This window comes from Cupressus sempervirens, chromosome 10, assembly GCF_028749045.1.
Source record: "Cupressus sempervirens isolate cs-2001-9-10 chromosome 10, ASM2874904v1, whole genome shotgun sequence".
NCBI lineage: Eukaryota > Viridiplantae > Streptophyta > Pinopsida > Cupressales > Cupressaceae > Cupressus > Cupressus sempervirens.
In genome coordinates, this window is record NC_143127.1 from 174,274,775 (window position 1) to 174,298,992 (window position 24,218).

At 31.2% G+C, this 24,218-nt stretch overlaps 1 protein-coding gene across 1 annotated transcript; it reads left to right on the forward strand.

Annotated features, from left to right (window-relative positions):
- The first annotated feature begins 2,907 nt into the window (after positions 1-2,907).
- On the forward strand, positions 2,908-3,531 carry LOC149533193 (germin-like protein 9-3). Its single transcript, XM_089804883.1, has one exon. The coding sequence runs from the start codon at positions 2,908-2,910 to the stop codon at positions 3,529-3,531; it is 624 nt and encodes a 207-aa protein (XP_089661009.1).
- The last annotated feature ends 20,687 nt before the right edge of the window (positions 3,532-24,218 follow it).

Genomic DNA, 24,218 nt, shown 5'->3' on the forward strand with positions numbered 1-24,218 from the left:
TTGATGCTTACCTCCCAAATGCACTGTGGTATGTAAAAAATAGGCCACAATCATCTTGACATATATTATGCTTTCAACCATATAACAGCATTTTTCCTATCCTATGTGTATAGAATCTATGTTGTAGGAAATAATGTTGGTGATAATTTGACTAGATAAAAAATTCTCCCAACTTCTTCCAAAGTCTCATTGTGGTAGTCTCTTCATATAGATTGAACAACGATAAATTGGTCAAAAAAACTAATGAGATTTTTCGAAGAAGTGAGTCTACATATTGAGTATGTAAGAATTAGCGGACACAACGAAAATAATTTTTACAAGAAGTAAATCCATGAGTGGAAAATTTACTCAAGTAAAAAAATATGTCAATTTCTTTGAGTTCTTTTTAATTTTTCTAAGATCATAAGGGTACCCATCGTAAGTGTAAAGGAAATGGTCATGTATTGATCATCACTAATGCAACTAGGTTTATTTGGCAGATCTATCTATATAATCAATCTATGTCAATCTATACAAGAAAGGATATAGTATGATGATTTCTAAATATAAATGAATCTTATTATTAAATATCGGAGATTTACATTAGGAGGTAAATTCTTAAATTTGTGAATAATGTAAATTCTTAAATTTATGAAAATTCTTAAAATAATAGTCATAAATCACCATATATGGTAGAAAATTTATCAATGAGAAAATTTGAAAATTTCCAAAAAAACTAGGAGATTGAGATGGATATATATACAAGTCTAAAACAAAACAAAAAATTTTAAAAATTATGTTTATTTCTATGTGCATTTGTCAAAAAAAATACATGAAAAAGCTCTTGAGATATAGAAAATGCATCAATTCTTAAATCATGCATTAAATTTATCTTCTTCTTTTTTATTAAGGGGTAAATGTTTTGACCTCGAGCTATGAACTAGTGAGGTCACAAATGGGGAACCTCATCCCAATTAGATTTGAACCTTGATCACAAGGCTAACAACTCAACACCTTAACCATCAAAACATGCCACTATTGGCATGCATTAAATTTATCTTATTGATTGCATAAAATCATATATTTTCTTACATAAATGTTTGTCTCTTTATTCACCCATTGCATATGGTATACATTCAATTTATTTCACATAATTCATCCCCCAAACATAACACCAATTTTTTATCCATTTAATATATAATGCACAACTCCATCATATTTTCTTTTGTAGAGAAAACATGTAACACATAGGGTAGGTTATGACTACCATCAAGAGCATACACATCTATAAAAATATTGATAAATTAATGATAACGACAATCTAAATATTGCTTATTTAGTCTATTTAAAGTCAATAGTTAAATAGTATAGAGTCTTGGGAAAGAAGCCTTACCCATTATACATATCATAAAATACACAACATACTTGTCTCATATGAGTTTTATTTTAATATCCCTTTAAATCAAAATTAGTTTAATTTTTAAAATTTTTTTGTTATGTTCTTTTTTTATGAATAGTGTCTATTTTTTTTATCGGTATGAATATTGTCTTTTTATTCATTTATAATATAAGGAAGATATTTGCAAAAAAAGGTTAGTGGATATGAGACCACCTAACAAGAGTTCAATTAGCTAGGAGGGAAACAATTACAAATAATAATTATTTATCAAAAAGTTCAATTGAAAGTCAAGTTATTAGAAATCCATGTAAACATTAATCATTTGATAATTTACATAGATAGATAAAACCAAATAGCAAATAGTCTCACATAGCCCTTAATCCTACTAAAAGCCTAGCATAGCTTAGTTGTTAAATTTACAATATTGGACTGCTCTAAGAGAAGGAAGAGAAGAAACATAAAGATAATAAAGTGTTACAGAAGGTGAGGAGTAAAGTACCTACGAACTCACATTGTAAAAGTCCATGCAGCTATCAAAAACTTAAATCTTACAAAGAAAAGTTGGACCATCTCTATCATGGTGAGTAGTATTGACCTAACAATTCTGAGCACTCAATGTGATAAGAGAGTAGGATATGTACACCTCATTTGTAATGCAACATCCCAAACAGATTATAAGGTAGTCTCATATCACTTCGCTATATAGACCCAAATGACTAGTGTGGAAAGAACTCTTCCTTCCTTTTAATTTCTCTCTCGGTTGTTATCAAGCCCTTGTCCACACACGTTTGCCCTTGTCAACGCGTTTCATTAAATCTAGTAATTTAATACAAGTATAAAGAATAAAACAAACGGATGGATATTTTCCAAACAGAGTAGAATCTTGAATTCTCTAAGGCCCCGTTTGGTTGCTGGAAGATGAGGGCCAAAACCGGGTTATCAGGGGCAAAATCAGGTTTTGTAAAAAAACTTTGTTGTTTGGTTAGTTAAAATTATAACCCGGTTTTCAATTTCATCTTCCAATTTTGGTCAAAAATTGGAAGAAGTTTCTTCCAGTAAAAAGGTGGAATTCGAAATTAAAACCAGGTTTTGAATTTTATGACAGTTTTTTTAATAATATTGTGGGGTCCACAGTATATTCATCTTCCGTGTCAACCAAACGGACCATTGGCTTTCCAAACCACAAAACCAGGTTTTCGAAAACCTGGTTATAAGATAACCTGGTTATGTCAAAAATTCATCTTCCCCAACCAAACGGGGCCTAACCTAGTCTTATCTAAATCGAGCTCCTCTTCTAACACTTCTGACGGTGGAGCCAAGGAGTAAATGCCAAACACGAAGCCGGCTTGCGCGTTGAAGCCTGCGGAATTGCAGTTAATGAACTTGTTAAAGCACTACTCTGCCTGTCTTTATAAATACTTGATTTCTAACAATCCCTACTCAAACCAGCAATCAGAAATCCTTGTTTGCGCAGTGAAACAATTGCTTCTGATCAGTTGTGATCATATTTGGAGAGTCGATACATAGAGATGGAGTTCAACACAGCCTGCTTTATGATGGTCACTTTATTGGCGTTCAACATTGTGGGAAGGACATATGCATCTGATCCTGATATCCTCTCTGATTTTGTTCTCCCCGCGGGGCAGAATAATGTGGATGGCAGTTTCTTCACTTTCACTGGACTCCGAGAGGTTGGAAGCAACAACGTAAGCGGGATGAGCAACGCCAAAGTGACAAAGGCATCCATGGCAGAGTTCCCTGCCCTGACTGGGCTCAGCGTTTCAATGGCTGTTCTGCAGTTTGATGCTGGGGCCGTGAACCCTCCTCACACTCATCCTCGCGCTTCCGAACTCCTCTATCTCACCACCGGATCTCTCCTCGTTGGAGTTGTAGATACCACCGGAAAACTCTTCACGCAGACCCTCTACGCCGGAGATCTCTTCGTCTTTCCCGCGGGACTCCTCCATTTCCAGTTGAACAACGACAAATACAACCACGCTTTCGCTATTTCCGCCTTTGGAAGCGCCAACGCAGGCACCGTTTCAATGCCCTCTGCTCTGTTTACGAGTGGGATAGGTAGCGATGTTCTGGCCAAGTCTTTCAAGACAGACGCCAAAACAATTGACATGCTCAAGGCGTCCCTCAAAGCTTAATCCTCAACACTTGAACTGATTCTACCCTTCATCATCCATTTTCATCATTTTCCTATTCTATTGTTTATTGATATTTATAATATAAGCATTTGTTTGTCTTTCACAATAATCTAAACTAGCAGTTGCACGTTGATGTATGTGCAACGATGAGCCGATAAGATGTATATGATTGGAAAAATGAGTTTATATTAGATAGAGTTCAAATTTTATACTTGTAATATAGATCACATTTTCATTATTTCTATAATAGAGGTTTTGCATACTATTTCAACTAATTTTGAATAGTGGATCACAAGGGAACTTATGATTGGTAGTGAAGAAATGTAGAACATAAAAAAATTTACTTATATGTTGACATCTTGTCAAAATATGCATTCATTTATCTTTAGAGTACATTTAGGATGGTACATATAAATCATAACTATCTAGTTTATGCATTTGTAATTTTTTTTATCAATGAGAAAATCCTGTCATCTCTATTATTAAAGCTTCCTTCAGTTATCTAATCCTTTTATATCATAGGACATGTGTATTGTTTGTATATGGATAGTAATTTATGGTTAAAATTGTCTCCTTATGCTATAGTTCTAAAATAGCCACCATTTAGCATCCATGTCTCTCTATATTTCCATCCCACATTAAGACCACTATAAAAATAGAAAAAATAAACTTTTAATATACGTTCAACAAAAAAATTTGATATATATTTTTTTTAATTAAAAATATAAAATAAAAATTTAACGTTAATCATCATTTTAAAAATATAATATAATTGAAAATTGATAAACACATTTTAAAACTAAATAGTATGATATAAAATTTGAAAATACCATTTATTAATCTCAAAGCTAAATAAATTATAACTAACTTTGACTCCTGTAGAATACAAACTTTAAAAAAAAATAGAAAATGAAGTTAAAGTTTTACTAAAATATTAGAACTATTCCTTGATTCTTTATTTTTATTTTTTTTCCCGTTAGTGTTATATATTATAAAATTAAACAATTAACTCTTAACATAATTCATTTAGATTAAAGTGTTGAAGTACACTAAATTTTCATTGTTCTTTGATGGTGAGGCCAAAGTTAGAAGGTACATATACAACCATCTCTCAATTGTTTGTTAGATTTAAGTCTTCAAAATTATCAAATATTAATCCGCTTTCTTTTCTTTATTGCTCACTTGATTATGTTTTCATCAATTGATGAAAATGACAAATGATAAATGTAGATGGAGTAAAAATCAAAGAAAGCTAAAATTAACCAAGAATAAAAAATGAGATTTCTCCATCTATTTTTGGTAAAATTCATCACAATTCCATTAAATTTATCAGTATTATGAAAATGTCTACAGTAAAAATATAAGATTCTAGTAGAAAATCATACAAAAAGAAAGGAAGCCATGATGCAGATTGATTTTCATCTTTACCCAAATGAGAAATTTGTGGTCTCCACTAACCACTGCTTAAGAAACATCTTTTTCATTAATCACTTCACTCAACATTGAAAGTAGATACCTCCTTTGTGCTTGAGTGCCTTCACTTGGACAACGCCAAACAACTAGACTCAAATGGAACACTTTGTTTTATTTACATCAATTACTAGTTATAATATTTACCATGCTACCACCACCACTACAGGCTTTGCTGACATAATTTCGTTTGCTTTCTTCTTGTTCAAAACATCACATGTTTTGAATTCTTGATGCTTGAAAAGATTTTATAAAAGCTATACACAATGCCCCATCAAAAAAATTGATCCAAAACCAACAACATAATAGATTTTTTATAAGATTAAGAATATAAAATGTTACAAATTCTATTACACAAAATTCTACAAAATGTTACAAATTCTATTACACAAAATTCTACATCATCTAGCTCCTTGACTAGACAAATATTCTCTGTATAAAAGTTGTTAGATAAAGACTAATCATATGTGCATTCATACAGATTCAATCTAAGAAAACAAAGTAGAATCTGTAATAAATACAATAGCTCACATAAATCTTAGAATATCAGTTAAGTGTTTGGGTGGGCTTTTAGACCCATCTTGCAAGACCACAAGCCTTAGTAAATTTAGAAAAATCAGTAAAAAATAGTAAATAAGAATTGAAAAGTTGCAATAATAAATTTTTAGAAAGTTGCAGGAATAAAGAAAATAACAAGGAAAGTATAATTAATTAATAGAAGATAGAATTTTATTTTTTAGTAATTTCTAAAATCTAAAACTTGATGACATAAATATTTTTGGCTCATCGGAAAATAAAATAGAATTTTATTTTTTAGTAATTTCTAAAATCTAAAACTTGAGGACATAAACTTTTTTGGCTCATTGGAAAATTAAAAATGGAGGTGGTCTTACAACTTTTCCATTCACATATTAAATTTGAGGAGCTAAGCTCCAACAATAAGCCTAGCGGCTTAATAAAGCGATATTTATTATTTATTTTATTTCATCACTTTCTTCTTCAACTTTACATTGACCATAATATTTCCAGCTATACATATTTTGACGAAATAGAGTTGTTATATATATTAAACAACATATGCCTTTCAAAATATGAAGTGGTCTCTTCTATTTGAAGACATTTTTCTGGTGAATGTTTTGTAAATGAGGTTGCAAGTGGAGTGGATTATTCTAGTTGGAGTAGTACTAATTAAGCTTGGAAACAATAAGTCAACTTTAATTATTTAACACTTTTAGTGTTGGAATGAAGCTTAGTGTATGATGTTTAAGCCGTCCGATACTAGGATGGGTGACCTCTTAGGAAGTCTTGGCACTTTACCTTTGTGAGCATCACCTAGATCCAATGAGCGCAAGTGTTCCATTCATTCTCATGAGATATGGATTCATGTAAACAATTGCTCATAAAACACGAGTAAATGAGTTTGACTCAAGAACTACACAATTGAATCGTAATAACAATATCACAAAATTAAATATGATAAATTTATGAAAAATATGGTCTTAGCTTGTCAAGAGGAAGGGTTTTTCTTGAAATAATCAAGGTATAAAGACTACATTAAGTTCATTGTTTAATTGAGGGAGTGGGATATGATTTAGTGTTTGGAAAGGTATACAAAATTACTTGTTAAGATTTCTCATTGAACTTGGGTTCATTGGGTGTTTCTTAGTCTTCTTGAAAAGATTTTACAATTTTGAATAAGTTATATAATAACAAAATCAACTACAATTACTTGAAAATGTTTAATCATTTTGGACATTATTGAATAATTGATAAGATCATTTTAAGAAATCTTATTTTTCTTTTAAGAAAAAAGTAAAATAAAAAACAATGCCAAGTTTTTTCACCTCGCTCTCTACAGACATATGCTCAATTCAATTATTTTTTATTTATGCTTTTAGGTGTTTAATGCTAATTATAGAAATTTCCCTATAGCTTAGTTTGTGTGGTAATTTTAGAAATGGACGTACTTTATAACTACTTAAATCTTCAATGTGCAATATTTATCATGAGTACCTTTATCAGCTATAAACATAACTACCATGGTTCAAATTATCGATTCCTATATAGGTGCACATGTTCTAAATATCTTGGTCATCATTTTTTGATTATGTTGATATGTGCACTAGAATTTACAACCCTTAGAATTAAGACTTTATCGCCCCTAAAAAATAATGGACCACCTTTCAGAATCTCCAACCAAGGGAGTTGAGTTTAGCTTGGGAACTACATGATCTCTTGCACACCTATAGGATTCCCCTCATCCCAGTTGAGGATTCCTTGGTGTGGAAACTCACACCCTCAAGGGAGCTTATTTTTATGTCTTCTTATCTTATTGGGTTGACAGGGGAAGAGACACATGCCAATTGGCATAAAGCTTGGCACCCTTGGATACTACCTAAAATAAACTTTTTTTGGTGGTTGGCTCTACATGGGTTGATCCTCACTATTGATAACCTCTAGCGGCATGGTTTCCAACTTGCCAATTTTTGCATTTTATGTCTCAAAGAAATTGAATCCATTCCGCACCTACTCATCCACTATCACTTTGCTAAGTCTTCTCACGGGTGAAGGGTGTGATTCTTATTCAAAATATGATTAGCCCTTACACAAGCCATTGGTAGATTTTAGTCCAAACATGCTTTAGAATATACATGGACATTGATATTGGCTCTAATATTGAATGATGCATCAAATAAGGGTTATTACCTATTTGGAATAATAAAAATCATTGAATCATGTAACCAACATTAAAAAAATGAGCCACAATTCATTGATGCTACCACTAAAATATATTGAAATTAATATTAACATTTACTGATAATATTTTGAAGCTTTTTCACCCAAATTGGAAGACATATTATGAAGAAATAGCACACAGAATATATTATGAATGAATGATATTTATTCTAAAGAAATATCATAGGGAAAATATTATTAACTAATGATATTTTGAGTCAATGGCTTAATTTAAAAAATTTCATTAATTGAAGCAATAAGAACTAGAAGAAAAAAAATTTTTTCTTAAAAAAACAACAAATTTCTACAAACATACATAACGATTGACAAAGTTGTAAGGTTCATTAGTACCAATTCTGGAAGCTTTTTATCTAGAACATTTTCTCATTTTATGTTAACAATTTTCTATCCACTATCATTTCCATGGCATCTCAGTCAGCCTTGCATTGTAATAAACCCTAAACTTATATATAGGTATTATGTAGAGGGATCAAAATTTCTTTTGGGTGGTATCAAGGAAAAATGCAGAGCAATGAAAAATCATTGTAAAAACTATTTGAAATCTTTTAAATTATTTTTGCAATGATTTTTATTTTTGTTGGAAAATTCATACTTTTGATTTTGGCAAATATTTTTCATTTAAGGCTTGATTTAGGAGGAAGACACTATTTTTAACATCTCTTAAACTATTTCTTGAGACTAAGGATTTCTCTAGGTGCTTTGGCTTTGTGCTCAAACTAAATTAAATCACATGAATATAGCTTTGGGTTCTTAGCCATCACATCTTGGGTTTTATTGCTTCATGGCCTGGTCCTAATTGAAAGGTTACATGATAAATCGATGGTTTTCACTGCATAAATCTGCAATTGACCCAGATAGATAAAAATTAGGGTTTTGTGATTAGTTGAATATCTGGAGGGCTTAAACATCACACAGTAATGCTTGATTTCCTAGTTTAAAATGTTAAATAGTCAAAGTTAGCTATTTTTTCTAAGATTAATTTTTTTCTTAGTGTGTGTTGTTTAAAGATGACCCTAAATATCTAAGAATTGATCTTGGCAGTAATGTCTGCAGCTAGGGCACCTATCATTATTAACAATTGTAGTGCCTGCCCCTAGTTCACATTTCTGTTATCATTGTCAATTTACTTTAGGTTGATTTTATGCATTGATTAGTTTTAGAGATATTGGATTTACAATATTATGATATTATTTCATGTCTTGAATTACAAATGCATCTGTTATTATTGCTTAGTTGATTTCATTCATGTGTTGTTAATGGTATTTTGATGATTCCTAGTTAGTAAATGTGGTTTCTTTCATAAAAATGTTAACATGATGTCTTTAATGATGATTATGTTGTATTGATAGAGATGCATTATTATATGTACGCATTTGATGTTAGACTTGTGATTTTTACGATACTTACCCCATACTTGCATGTGTATGGTGTGCGTGTTTATTTTATCTTTCTGTCTGACGTGTTTGATGTGGTTAAGGGAGGGAGTCGTAGTCACCTGCTAGTCAGGATCTACACGATGAACCACTCCCCGCCATTGTCTGTTTAGTTTAGATATATTATATACATGTACATGCTCGTCTTTTATGCAGGATGCAGGTACCGGGCATCGACTTCCCTGAATTGCCAGGATGAGCATGCCCTATTACAAATACTCAAATGGTGAGAATGGGAAGATAATGATCAGGTCCAATCCTAGCCATAAGCCTATAATACTTGTCCTGCAAGGAGGACTCGTAATAGACTGTCTACCCCTTTTAAAACCCGTGAGTATTTTTGTGTGTATGTTGTTTTGTGAGTGTTTGATGTATATTCTATTAATTAAGTCTAATTAATAGATTAAATTAATAATTTAATTTAATGAAGAATTATTATGACTTTTTGAATATTTAATTATATTTAATTAATTGAGAAATTAATTAAATATAAAGAATTGTATTGGAAGATAAAAGTTTTAAGATTAAATTTAGAACATGATAATATTTATTTAATTTAATAATAATATATTTAGAGTTCATTTTTAAATAAATGCTAAATATTATTGTTATTTAAGTTAATAAATATTTATCAAATTAAACGTTCAAAATATATTAAAAAGGAAAAAGATATTAAATTATGAATATGTTTTAAGTTCGCATGAATAAGTTTAAAATATAGAAATTAATTTAAAAGATAAAAACATGTGAACTTGAATAAAAGTATTTTAATAAAGTACGCATGAGATTAAAATTATAAATTAACTTTAAAAGTAAAGTAAAGTGGAAAGTTAAATAAAGTAATTTAACAATTCACTTAACGTGCATGAAAGGAATAATAAAATAATAATTGTAATTAAAAGGGAAATTAATTGTGCATGAATGAATTAATTAAATAAAATAATTGTAATTTTAGAGTTGTGGAGTTAGAAACCCTAAAGGGTAATTAGATTCTATATTAGAGGGTTTTCGGGTCATTATTGGGGACACAAGTTTTTCAGACACAGATTTTAGGGCACACACAGATTTATGGAGAGCAACTCGAAGGGTTTGGAAGGAAAAGGATTTTACGTGGCTTGAAAGATTTTGCTTGCAGTAGGAATTTGCATTTAATTGTCAGAGGTTAGCATCAGATCCAGGTAGGATCTTGTGATTTAATTGTATAGTAGTTTTCGCTTTTCAAACTTCTGTCTGTTCCGTGTCTTTTGCATGTGTTGTTTTCCTGGTATGCAAATATTTGTTCTTGATTGAGAAATATCTGTACATGGACTTAATGGATACCTCGCTGAGTTTACTTTAGAGGGTTGTATTTTTAATAAGAATAAGATTTAATAAGAAATCAAGCAAATACAATAATCTATTGGATTTTGAAATCGGGTTTGAGATTTAGAAGATAAATGTTGTTTTTTTTTTTCTAATAGACTTTAAGAACGACATTAATCCGAGAAAGGGTTTGAAATAAAAAGAAAATTTTGAATTAGAAATTCGAATAATTAAACTTAGTGTTCCTATTAGATTAATAATGTGATATATATATATATATATATATATATATATTATTGTGGAGTTTGTTTAAAATGAGTATCATATATTTTAATAAAATAAAAATTGTAATTTATAAATTTACAAAACTCCTCTTAAACATCATATATAATAATTTTATAAAAACATATATAGCAATTGTATTAAATTATAAATGAAATTAAATTAAGAAAAAGAAAAAAAAATAATAAATAATATAATTTGGGGTGGGTACCCCACCGTACCCACCCATTTCCTTGGATCGGCGGCATAAGGTATGCTGCACAGCAGCTATGACTGCTGCCGTAGCAGCAGGTACTACCGTAAAGGCAGTACGTTGCTGCTACTGCAGCATCGAAGCCACCACGGCAGCCACCCTTTATAAGGGTCGGCGATTATTAAGCCGTAGGTTGTTTCTTTTAAAAAGTTTTAATATTATTTTTTTTTTATATTATTTAAGTTAGTTAAAATTAATTTATATTAAAATTAAATTATTAATTATTAATTTTAAATATTATGATTTTCAATAATAATTTTTAATATTATATATAATAATATACTTATTTAATTATATTAAATTTGTTTAAAATTATAATTAATGAATATTAACAAAGTTAGAGATTGTTAATTAATCTAGTTAAATTTTATTTAATGAGAATTAATTAATAATATAAGATGTTCAGTTAAGAGACAAATGTATTTAATATTGATAAAAGTAATAGGTTATATCTTTAAGAATCAGCAAGTATTAATTTAATAATTTAAATAAATTATTCTTTGATTGTTTTTAGGAAATTGACTAAAAATCAATAAGGGTAAAATTCAAACTAAGAACGAGATAATTTGTATGGGTGATCTTTGAGACTTATTTACTTAAAATTTATGCTTTGAAACACAAATTAAAACTGAAGCTCTACTGGTAACTCTATTGTGTATTTCAAATCAAATGCAAACCATGAAATTATATTATTTGCATGTATTGTCTGTGCTTTTGGATTTTGAGGTTGATTAGATGTCGACCAGTCTAGAGGGTACACCAGAGGTTTTTGTGAGATTTATTTTATACTATTTATATGGCTGGATGTCATAATGTGTTTTGTGATTCATATTGAAATTATATTTATGAGATTTACTTTGTGGAGCAATTATGTGTACTTGGGTTTGCCATCTTATTTTTGGGTTGCCTGTTAAGGAACCAAGTTTGATCTTTATGAGTGTTGTGGTATGGGACACAACTGTGTTTTTATGTGCTTAGGAGAGGTTGTTTAGGTACATGACTTGGGAGTGGCTTGCATAGGGGTCTGGGACCCAAAGTGGTCAGTGCCAGGGTAACCTAATGCAAGTTATGTAATAAGTGATAACCTAGTAATTAAAATTTATGGGGGGGAAAACACACTAAAAAGATAAGTTAGAGATTTTTGATTTACCCATGCCTTGAGTGCTTGTATAGACTAAGGATGGGAATGAGATGAGTGCCTCGTCTTCTTGAGAGGGCTTTCTAGTTTCCATATGTGTGATGTTGAGGGTCCAGGATTCAGAGTAACCAGTCCAGGGTAACTCAACGCTTGAGGGTCCGGGGTCTATTAAGAGATCGGTCCAGGGTAACTCAAGCAGCCATGTGATGACACTCCCTAGTATGTAGCCTAAGTCTCCTCTGTAGTTTTTGTGTATCTCTGGTGATGTACTTATTGTTGGATGTGGTGTACTTATTGTTGGTGGTGTATCTATTGTTGGATGTGTTTATTGTGGTTACTTACTTTCATTGATGATGATTGGTGTTTCATTATGTTGTACTTTTGACATGTGGTTTTTGACTTGAGGAGGATTATCTTTTGTTGACTTTATCTTGTGATCTTGGTATTTGGTTTATACTTGGTTTGTGTATGATGTTTGGTTATGTGATGTCAGTATTAGATTGAGTGCTCTTTCTTTCTGGTTTATTTTATCTTCTTGAGTAGTATGTGTTACCTTTGAGATAGTTTTGGCTAGTAGGTATTCCATGCCTAGGAGTGTTTTATGTTTGATAGCCGTTTGTGGATCGTTCATTATCTTCCCTGCACGGTGGGAGTGGAAGCCTGACTAGGTAACCACGCGGTCGGGAGGTAGTGCCTTCTTACCATTTGGGTTCCCCTTCACATTGCTAGCTGTTGGATGTTCGTTGCAGAAGATGTACCTATATCATTCTTATTTCTTATCTTGGAGACTTCTTTTCTGATGATGTATATATGTTATCATGTATTATATCTATTCTCACATACCCTGCAACATGTGCAGTGGATGTTATTGATTGGATGTACTTTCATTGTATTGTTTATACTTATGCAATTGCTTATGCGAATTATGTATCTGTTATTTCTTTATGATCATGAGACATTGTACTTGAAACTTAAACTAATTAATTTAAAATTATTAAATGTGACTCAACGTAAAGGAATCCTTGAGGAATTGAAACTATATCTATATTTGCAAATGTGTATTTGATATGTATGTTCTTATTGCTTCCGCATTAATGTTATCTTAATGTTGTTTAATCTTTAAAAAAAAAAAATAGTTCAGTAAACATTGTAACATGTTAGGTTTATTTCTCTTGGGTTCCCGAGCGGGGCGTTACATCTAGTATCAGAGCCTGAGTTTCAACATTGGGAACTTTGGGCATTATGTGCACCATCACTTGAGAAATTAGTAAACTTGCAACTTATTTAAATGAAAAACTTATATTGACGTCGAACTTGAAACCAAACTATTGAACAACAAACTTTGAAATGAGACAGATTCTAAACATGGAACTAGAAAACTTATAAAACTTTTCGAATTATTGCTTTATGTCAGTTAGTTATGACCCTATGGTTATGATGGATTCTTAGATGTCATTGTTGTGTTTGGGTGTTGTAGGAGAGATGACTTCTGGTTCTAGATCCATTGCTAGGGGTCGTAGCTCAGGACATGGTAGAAGTCATGGGAGAGTTAGTCACCATATCCCTTCCTTGGTCCATTCAGGAGACCCTATTCAGGAAGAGGCTAGAGAGGATGATAGTGTTAAGCAAGATGCTGAGACAGAAGGACCGGTTACTAGAGACTTGGTCAAGGAGATCCTAGCACACCTACCGTTACAGGATAGAGCTCATCATTCAGAGCATGGAGATAGAGATAGGTCCATGAGTCCTAGAGGGAGGATTCTAGAGAGCAACAGGCGGTCTAGTCAGTCCATCCAGATGAAGGACCTATTACGGGTCAAGATCAAACCTTTCAATGGAGAAGGTATTGGATATGATGCTGAGAATTGGTTGATTGCACTAGATAGATGTTTTTCCATGCAAGACTTTGACTCCAATGTCAAAGCAAGATATGCCATCACCCATTTAGAGCTCTTTGCAGCGATTTGGTGGAATATGGAGGAGAAGAAACTTGGGATAAATATGCAGACTGTCACATGGGAGTTGTTCCTTGAACACTTCCATGAGCGATTTCTATCAGAGCAGTGGCAACTGCAGAGGGCAGATGAGTTTCATGACTTGAGACAGGGTACTAAGACTGTGGTAGAGTATGAGCGTAAGTTCTTCGAGCTTATGTCTTATGCAGGAATTAGTGATAGCTCACCATTGATGGTCCAACATTTCATTAGAGGACTTAATGCTAACATCATTGGGGGTGTTAAGGTTTTCCAACCTAAAACCCTTAAGGATGCAATATTGCGAGCTACTTTGGTTGAGGTGAGTGTGACTTCAGGCCAAGGTGGCCTACCAGGTGTTCAGGTTAGTGAGGCACTTTATTTAGGAGCATTGAGGGACAACCAGTCTCAAGGAGTTGGAAGTTCTAGAAATTCTCCTAACTTCTCTAAGGGTAATCAGGAGAAGCCAGGAAGAAAGTTCTTCCTTGGTAACAGTGGTGGTTCACAGTCAGGGAACTATCGCAACTGGAAGCGTAGTATGCGCAACAGGTTGGATCGAGTTCCTCGAGCTCTCAGTGAGGATGCTAGTGTTGGTAGTTTTGATCAGTCGTGTGCACCTGGAGCTCAAGGAGGCTTTAGTGGAGATTGCTACTTTTGTGGACAATATGGTCATAGAGCGACCAATTGTCCCGATCGTGAACCTTAGTTTTGTGTTGATTCATGTTTCTTGCTAATGGGCTTCCAGGAGTAAGCCTAATTCTAGGGGGGGTGGATGTAGTGCCTGCCCCTAGTTCACATTTCTGTTATCATTGTCAATTTACTTTAGGTTGATTTTATGCATTGATTAGTTTTAGAGATATTGGATTTACAATATTATGATATTATTTCATGTCTTGAATTACAAATGCATCAGTTATTATTGCTTAGTTGATTTCATTCATGTGTTGTTAATGGTATTTTGATGATTCCTAGTTAGTAAATGTGGTTTCTTTCATAAAAATGTTAACATGATGTCTTTAATGATGATTATGTTGTATTGATAGAGATGCATTATTATATGTACGCATTTGATGTTAGACTTGTGATTTTTACGATACTTACCCCATACTTGCATGTGTATGGTGTGCGTGTTTATTTTATCTTTCTGTCTGACGTGTTTGATGTGGTTAAGGGAGGGAGTCGTAGTCACCTGCTAGTCGGGATCTACACGATGAACCACTCCCCGCCATTGTCTGTTTAGTTTAGATATATTATATAAATGTACATGCTCGTCTTTTATGTAGGATGCAGGTACCGGGCATCGACTTCCCTGAATTGCCAGGATGAGCATGCCCTATTACAAATACTCAAATGGTGAGAATGGGAAGATAATGATCAGGTCCAATCCTAGCCATAAGCCTATAATACTTGTCCTGCAAGGAGGACTCGTAATAGACTGTCTACCCTTTTTAAAACCCGTGAGTATTTTTGTGTGTATGTTGTTTTGTGAGTGTTTGATGTATATTCTATTAATTAAGTCTAATTAATAGATTAAATTAATAATTTAATTTAATGAAGAATTATTATGACTTTTTGAATATTTAATTATATTTAATTAATTGAGAAATTAATTAAATATAAAGAATTGTATTGGAAGATAAAAGTTTTAAGATTAAATTTAGAACATGATAATATTTATTTAATTTAATAATAATATATTTAGAGTTCATTTTTAAATAAATGCTAAATATTATTGTTATTTAAGTTAATAAATATTTATCATTTTAAACATTCAAAATATATTAAAAAGGAAAAAGATATTAAATTATGAATATGTTTTAAGTTTGCATGAATAAGTTTAAAATATAGAAATTAATTTAAAAGATAAAAACATGTGAACTTGAATAAAAGTATTTTAATAAAGTACGCATGAGATTAAAATTATAAATTAACTTTAAAAGTAAAGTAAAGTGGAAAGTTAAATAAAGTAATTTAACAATTCACTTAACGTGCATGAAAGGAATAATAAAATAATAATTTTAATTAAAAGGGAAATTAATTGTGCATGAATGAATTAATTAAATAAAATAATTGTAATTTTAGAGTTGTGGAGTTAGAAACCCTAAAGGGTAATTAGATTCTATATTAGAGGGTTTTCGGGTCATTATTGGGGACACAAGTTTTTCAGACACAGATTTTAGGGCACACACAGATTTATGGAGAGCAACTCGAAGGGTTTGGAAGGAAAAGGATTTTACGTAGCTTGAAAGATTTTGCTTGCGGTAGGAATTCGCATTTAGTTGTCAGAGGTTAGCATCAGATCCAGGTAGGATCTTGTGATTTAATTGTATAGTAGTTTTCACTTTTCAAACTTCTGTCTGTTCCGTGTCTTTTGCATGTGTTGTTTTCCTGGTATGCAAATATTTGTTCTTGATTGAGAAATATCTGTACATGGACTTAATGGATACCTCGCTGAGTTTACTTTAGAGGGTTGTATTTTTAATAAGAATAAGATTTAATAAGAAATCAAGCAAATACAATAATCTATTGGATTTTGAAATCGGGTTTGAGATTTAGAAGATAAATGTTGTTTTTTTTTTTTCTAATAGACTTTAAGAACGATATTAATCCGAGAAAGGGTTTGAAATAAAAAGAAAATTTTGAATTAGAAATTCGAATAATTAAACTTAGTGTTCCTATTAGATTAATAATGTGATATATATATATATATATATATATATATATATATATATATATTATTGTGGAGTTTGTTTAAAATGAGTATCATATATTTTAATAAAATAAAAATTGTAATTTATAAATTTACAAAACTCCTCTTAAACATCATATATAATAATTTTATAAAAACATATATAGCAATTGTATTAAATTATAAATGCAATTAAATTAAGAAAAAGAAAAAAAAATAATAAATAATATAATTTGGGGTGGGTACCCCACCGTACCCACCCATTTCCTTGGATCGGCGGCATAAGGTATGCTGCACGGCAGCTATGACTGCTGCCGTAGCAGCAGGTACTGCCGTAAAGGCAGTACGCTGCTGCTACTGCAGCAGCGAAGCCACCACGACAGCCACCCTTTATAAGGGTCGGCGATTATTAAGCCGTAGGTTGTTTCTTTTAAAAAGTTTTAATATTATGTTTTTTTTATATTATTTAAGTTAGTTAAAATTAATTTATATTAAAATTAAATTATTAATTATTAATTTTAAATATTATGATTTTCAATAATAATTTTTAATATTATATATAATAATATACTTATTTAATTATATTAAATTTGTTTAAAATTATAATTAATGAATATTAACAAAGTTAGAGATTGTTAATTAATCTAGTTAAATTTTATTTAATGAGAATTAATTAATAATATAAGATGTTCAGTTAAGAGACAAATGTATTTAATATTGATAAAAGTAATAGGTTATATCTTTAAGAATCAGCAAGTATTAATTTAATAATTTAAATAAATTATTCTTTGATTGTTTTTAGGAAATTGACTAAAAATCAATAAGGGTAAAATTCAAACTAAGAACGAGATAATTTGTATGGGTGATCTTTGAGACTTATTTACTTAAAATTTATGCTTTGAAACACAAATTAAAACTGAAGCTCTACTGGTAACTCTATTGTGTATTTCAAATCAAATGCAAACCATGAAATTATATTATTTGCATGTATTGTCTGTGCTTTTGGATTTTGAGGTTGATTAGATGTCGACCAGTCTAGAGGGTACACCAGAGGTTTTTGTGAGATTTATTTTATACTATTTATATCGCTGGATGTCATAATGTGTTTTGTGATTCATATTGAAATTATATTTATGAGATTTACTTTGTGGAGCAATTATGTGTACTTGGGTTTGCCATCTTATTTTTGGGTTGCCTGTTAAGGAACCGAGTTTGATCTTTATGAGTGTTGTGGTATGGGACACAACTGTGTTTTTATGTGCTTAGGAGAGGTTGTTTAGGTACGTGACTTGGGAGTGGCTTGCATAGGGGTCCGGGACCCAAAGTGGTCAGTGCCAGGGTAACCTAATGCAAGTTATGTAATAAGTGATAACCTAGCAATTAAAATTTATGGGGGGGAAAACACACTAAAAAGATAAGTTAGAGATTTTTGATTTACCCATGCCTTGAGTGCTTGTATAGACTAAGGATGGGAATGAGATGAGTGCCTCCTCTTCTTGAGAGGGCTTTCTAGTTTCCATATGTGTGATGTTGAGGGTCCGGGGTTTAGAGTAACCAGTCCAGGGTAACTCAACGCTTGAGAGTCCGGGGTCTATTAAGAGATCGGTCCAGGGTAATTCAAGCAGCCATGTGATGACACTCCCTAGTATGTAGCCTAAGTCTCCTCTGTAGTTTTTGTGTATCTCTGGTGGTGTACTTATTGTTGGATGTGGTGTACTTATTGTTGGTGGTGTATCTATTGTTGGATGTGTTTATTGTGGTTACTTACTTTCATTGATGATGATTGGTGTTTCATTATGTTGTACTTTTGACATGTGGTTTTTGACTTGAGGAGGATTATCTTTTGTTGACTTTATCTTGTGATCTTGGTATTTGGTTTATACTTGGTTTGTGTATGATGTTTGGTTATGTGATGTCAGTATTGGATTGAGTGTTCTTTCTTTCTGGTTTATTTTATCTTCTTGAGTAGTATGTGTTACCTTTGAGATAGTTTTGGCTAGTAGGTATTCCATGCCTAGGAGTGTTTTATGTTTGATAGCCGTTTGTGGATCGTTCATTATCTTCCCTGCACGGTGGGAGTGGAAGCCTGACTAGGTAACCACGCGGTCGGGAGGTAGTGCCTTCTTACCATTTGGGTTCCCCTTCACATTGCTAGCTGTTGGATGTTCGTTGCAGAAGATGTACCTATATCATTCTTATTTCTTATCTTGGAGACTCCTTTTCTGATGATGTATATATGTTATCATGTATTATATCTATTCTCACATACCCTGCGACATGTGCAGTGGATGTTATTGATTGGATGTACTTTCATTGTATTGTTTATACTTATGCAATTGCTTATGCGAATTATGTATCTGTTATTTCTTTATGATCATGAGACATTGTACTTGAAACTTAAACTAATTAATTTAAAATTATTAAATGTGACTCAACGTAAAGGAATCCTTGAGGAATTGAAACTATATCTATATTTGCAAATGTGTATTTGATATGTATGTTCTTATTGCTTCCGCATTAATGTTATCTTGATGTTGTTTAATCTTTAAAAAAAAAAATAGTTCAGTAAACATTGTAACATGTTAGGTTTATTTCTCTTGGGTTCTCGAGCGGGGCGTTACAACAATGTAGAAATATTCCATACCAATAATTAATTCCTATACACTAGGAACAAGAAGCTCTACTTTAATAGTTCAAAAACTACTGCCCCATGCAGACAGTTAAATAAATTGAAGGAACTCCACATATATACAATAGGGAGGAAAGCATGTTTAAAAGTAGCATCTTGTGTCTATTTAATAATTCATATATATGCCACTCATTTTCTTATCTATAAGATTTAACATTCCCATTTTCTAGAGATCTAGTAAAAGATTTGAGTATAAGGTACCTACCAATATTTATGAAGCTAGAGTGTCAATAGCATGGAGAAAAGAATGTGTATAAGCCTTCACAAATAAGACCAGTGATATCGTGCCAAACACTTGAAAAAAAAAATCTGTCAGTTTCAGACACCCACCATCACTATCCTTTTAAATATGCCATTGTTAAGTTTGGCTGAAAAAAATGCTAAGTTGAAGTTTTTCTATTTGCAAAAAATTGGAATTCAATAAAAGAATATATCTACTACAAGTCTTTTCAATAATGTTAGAGAGAAAAAGTAAATGAAACTTGACAATAGTGCTAACTAGAGATAGAAAAAGTAAAATATTGATGATAGTACCAATGAGAGAGTACATGTATAAGGTGTTTGGTTTTATATAATGTAATAAATATAAATAATAAATAAATAAAAGTTTTATATGTATTAGTAAAGATGTTTGATTTTGTATAGAGTAATGAAAATTTGAAAAATATCAAATAATTTAGGTACAAAAATGATTAGATGATTGTAATGATATAAACATGGTAGCTATATTGTGGTATTGTTGACAATAGTGATGTGTTTCTTTTAAATTCCTCAAAAATCTTGATTCTTCTACTTATAAAAAGCCACCAATGACAAACTGCATGTAATCATATATTCTCCATCAATTATTCTGATTGAAAATTATTTTGCTACTACAAAATGTTGTGCCAAATATTTCTTAATTTTAAATTAATCAAATAATATCATTCATCAATAAATGAGAATGATAAGCATAAATAATAAGAGAACAAACATACCTACGAATAAGTATGTCATTCTTGATGCAATAAGCTTATCTTTAAAAATATTCTTTGAAAAGGTCTCATTGAAATACTCTTTCATAACTATTTAAATTCAGTAGTAAAATTAATAATTTATAGAAATTATCATAAATTTGATTAATGAAAAATAATACAAACCACAATAATTTGTACATGAAGAAAAACATAATAAGGCTCCCTCCCTAGTATAAAAATTGTGTATCATAGTAAGGCTCTATAGTATAAACATTTTGTATCAGATTAGTAGAGGTGTTCTTGATTATATAGAATTACAATAATGAGCATTGGAAAAGAAATGAAAAAATACAAGTGTAAAATTTTCAAGGATTGTGAAATTTACAATTTAAAATTGAATTATTCATTAAGTAATAATTCTATCAAAAAGTACAAAGATTTCTTATTGAATAATCTTTGATATGAAAGTGGATCTATTTTTGTTCTATGTTTAATGGACAACTAGAAACTTTTGATGAATCCACTCAGTTGATGTAGTAAATCTACCTATTTCTTTTTCCATTTTTCTCAAAATTGTTAATAAACAGTATGGTAGAAATGATGAGAAATAGGTTCCTAAGAAAATAAATTTAAACAAAAATGATTCTAAAATTGACACATTATATTTTGAAGCTCCTACATTTACAGAGATGATAAAAATGTTAGATAGGGTTTTAAGCCTCAAATTGCATCTGCTCATGCATAGATACCAATGTGTCTAGTCTCAATTGCCTCTTAAAATACTAATAAAAAAATTCTTGAGGAGGTGCAATCATTGAATAAATTTAATAGTTAATGTAAATAAATCTTTTGATGTAGCTGAATTTAATAAAAGTATAAAAACTTGATATGCATCAAATTTTTTTCAAAAGAAGATAAAAATGCATTAAGAAAATTTGATTGCATCCATCCAACCAAAAAGTAAAAATTAAAATTAAAAAAAAAATTAATAAATAAATGAGTTAAAATTTTAAGTTTTTATGCAACAAAAGATACAAATTAATTTAATAGAAACACCTGAAGGCTAAAAGCATTAGTCTCTACCTTTCCTTAATAAGATAGAGACTAGAAAGTTGTGTTTTCTTTTCAAATATTTCAGAGCTACCTTAGCCATTTGATATAATAGTAAAAATTGAAGAGCTGACTTCGACTATAATAAAATGACCGCTAGGGTTCTCCATTAAAACTCTCATTATTCATGATTCAAATGCACCAGAAGATAAATATTTTTTATTTTAAAAAAGTGTCATAGAAATTATTTGTTGTAGTTGCTTAAAAATATAGATTGAGATATTTAATCACTAAAAAAAATTGTGAGAATGAGAATGACAACATTTAAGCTTTAAGGCTTTAAGGTCAGGCCATGTAAAAGAAACCCAATTTCTAGATCAAGCACTATTTCTTAGCAGGAATACAGTATACGAGAGGAGGGAAGATGAATTGGAAATAAACCCAAAGAAACCCCCATAATTGGAAAACACTCTCTTCTACAATGTAAACAATTGGATAATTTTGAACAAAAAGGTTACATACCTATTCGATTTTGTATGTGGGAAGCTCATGATCCTCCTCTGATCAAATGTGACCAAAGACCAAGGATTGACTTAGAATGCATAAAATCTGTAGGGAAAACTATATTTAGCTTTAAATTGGAAAGGAAAATTTACTGTTCTCCATGTCCCTAATGTAAAAATTACATGCTAATGACACGTCTATTACTCTAACGAGGTACACTAATGCTACATCTTTTACTCTAACCAAGTCTCCTCACTTCTTGCCATGATGTGCTTCCATTGCCACCATGTTATACCATTGCCACCACTTGTCACCAAATTTTCTCTAAAGAAAATGGAAAAGATCCCTAGGAAAAATCAAAATCACCAATGAGAAAGCTGAAAATTAGCAGCACAAAATTCTATTTAATAAATAGTAATTTATTAACCTTAGTATGTAGTGTATATTTTTCAATTTTCATAGAGCCCAACAAAGAAACTAATGCAAAACAAAGCATTGAAAACTTTCGTCTCCTACCTTAAGGTAGGGACTAACAATAGTTGCTAAGTTATGGAAAACTGCAATCTAAGGTAGCTTTGAGAAGCATTTCTACAACACCCAAACCACACAAAACAAAGTGGCAAAACAACCATGAATTCAATATCTGACATAGCCCAATATAAGCTACTACCACAAATCGATCCCAGAAAAATAGAAGTAGTTGACTTTTTTGCATATCGAATGCAACAAAATAGGATATGGTGCCAAAAACTTATATACAATTTTTTTTCAAACTTAATTATTTTTTATGCAATATGCACTTTTTATAAATTTTTGTCTCTTTATTCATCAATTGCACATGGTATACATTCAATTTATTTCACACAATTCATTCCCCAAACATAACACCAAATTTTTATCCATTTAATATATAGTGCAACCCCATTGTATTTTCTTTTGTAGAGAAAATATGTAACACAGGGTAGCTTATGACTACCATCAGGAGCATACACATCTATAAAGATATTGATAAATTGATGATAATGGTAGTCTAAATATTGCTTATTTAGTCTATTTAAAGTCAACAGTTAAAGACTATAGAGTCTTGGGAAAGAAGCCTTGCCCAATAAACATATCATAAAATATGCAACATACTCAATAGTTGTCTCATATGAGCTTAATTTTGATATCTCTTCAAATCAAAATTAATTAATTTTTTTTTTTTAATGTTTAGTGCCTTTTTTATTGATTTATAATATAAGGAATATATTCATACAAAAAAAAGTAAATGGATATGAGATCACCTAACAAGAGTTCACTCGGTTAAGAGGGAAACCAAACTATAGATAATGATTATTTATCAAAAAACTCAATTGAAAGTCGAGATATTAGAAATCCACATAAACATTAATCATTAGATAATTTACATAGATAGATAAAACCAACTAGCAAATAGTCTCAAAAAGTCCTTAATCCCACTAAACCCTAACATAACTTAATTGTTAAATTTACAATATTGAACTATTCTAAGAGAAGGAAGAGAAGAAACATAGAGATAACAAAGTGTCGCAGAGGGTGAGAAGCGAAGTACCTATGAATTCACATTGTAAATGTATATGCAGCTATCAAAAACTTAAATCTTATAAAGAAAAGTTGGACCATCTCTATCATGGCGAGTAGTATTGACCTGGCCAGCCCAAGCACTACATCTGTCAAAAGAGTAAGATATGTACACCTCATTTGTAGTGCAATTAGATACATCCCACACAGATTATGAGGTAGTCTCATATCAATGTGACGATAAAGATCCAAATGCCTACTGTAGAAAGAACTCTTCCTTTCCTTTTAATTTCTCTCTAGGTCGTTATCAAACCCTTGTCAACGCGTTTAAAGAATAATACAAACGGATTGATATTTTCCAAATATAGTAGAATCTCGAACTCCTTGTAAACGGCAGGCCTGCATTGCACCGTTAGAATGGACGCTCAGTCGGTCCAACAAGAAATCCGTTCTCTAAACTATTCTCAATAAGGAAGCCGGCCGGCATGCGCGTTGGAGGATGCGGAATTGCAGTTACTGAACTTGTTAAAGCGCTACTGATCTACCTGTCTTATAAATACCTGATTTGCAACACTCCGTACACACCCTACCGATCAGAAATCCTTGTTTGCGCAGTGAAACAATTGCTTCTGATTAGTTGTGATATTTGGAG

Coding starts and splice junctions, on each gene's coding strand:
- LOC149533193 (XM_089804883.1), top strand. CDS start 2,908: ATGGAGTTCAACACAGCCTGCTTTATGATGGTCACTTTATTGGCGTTC.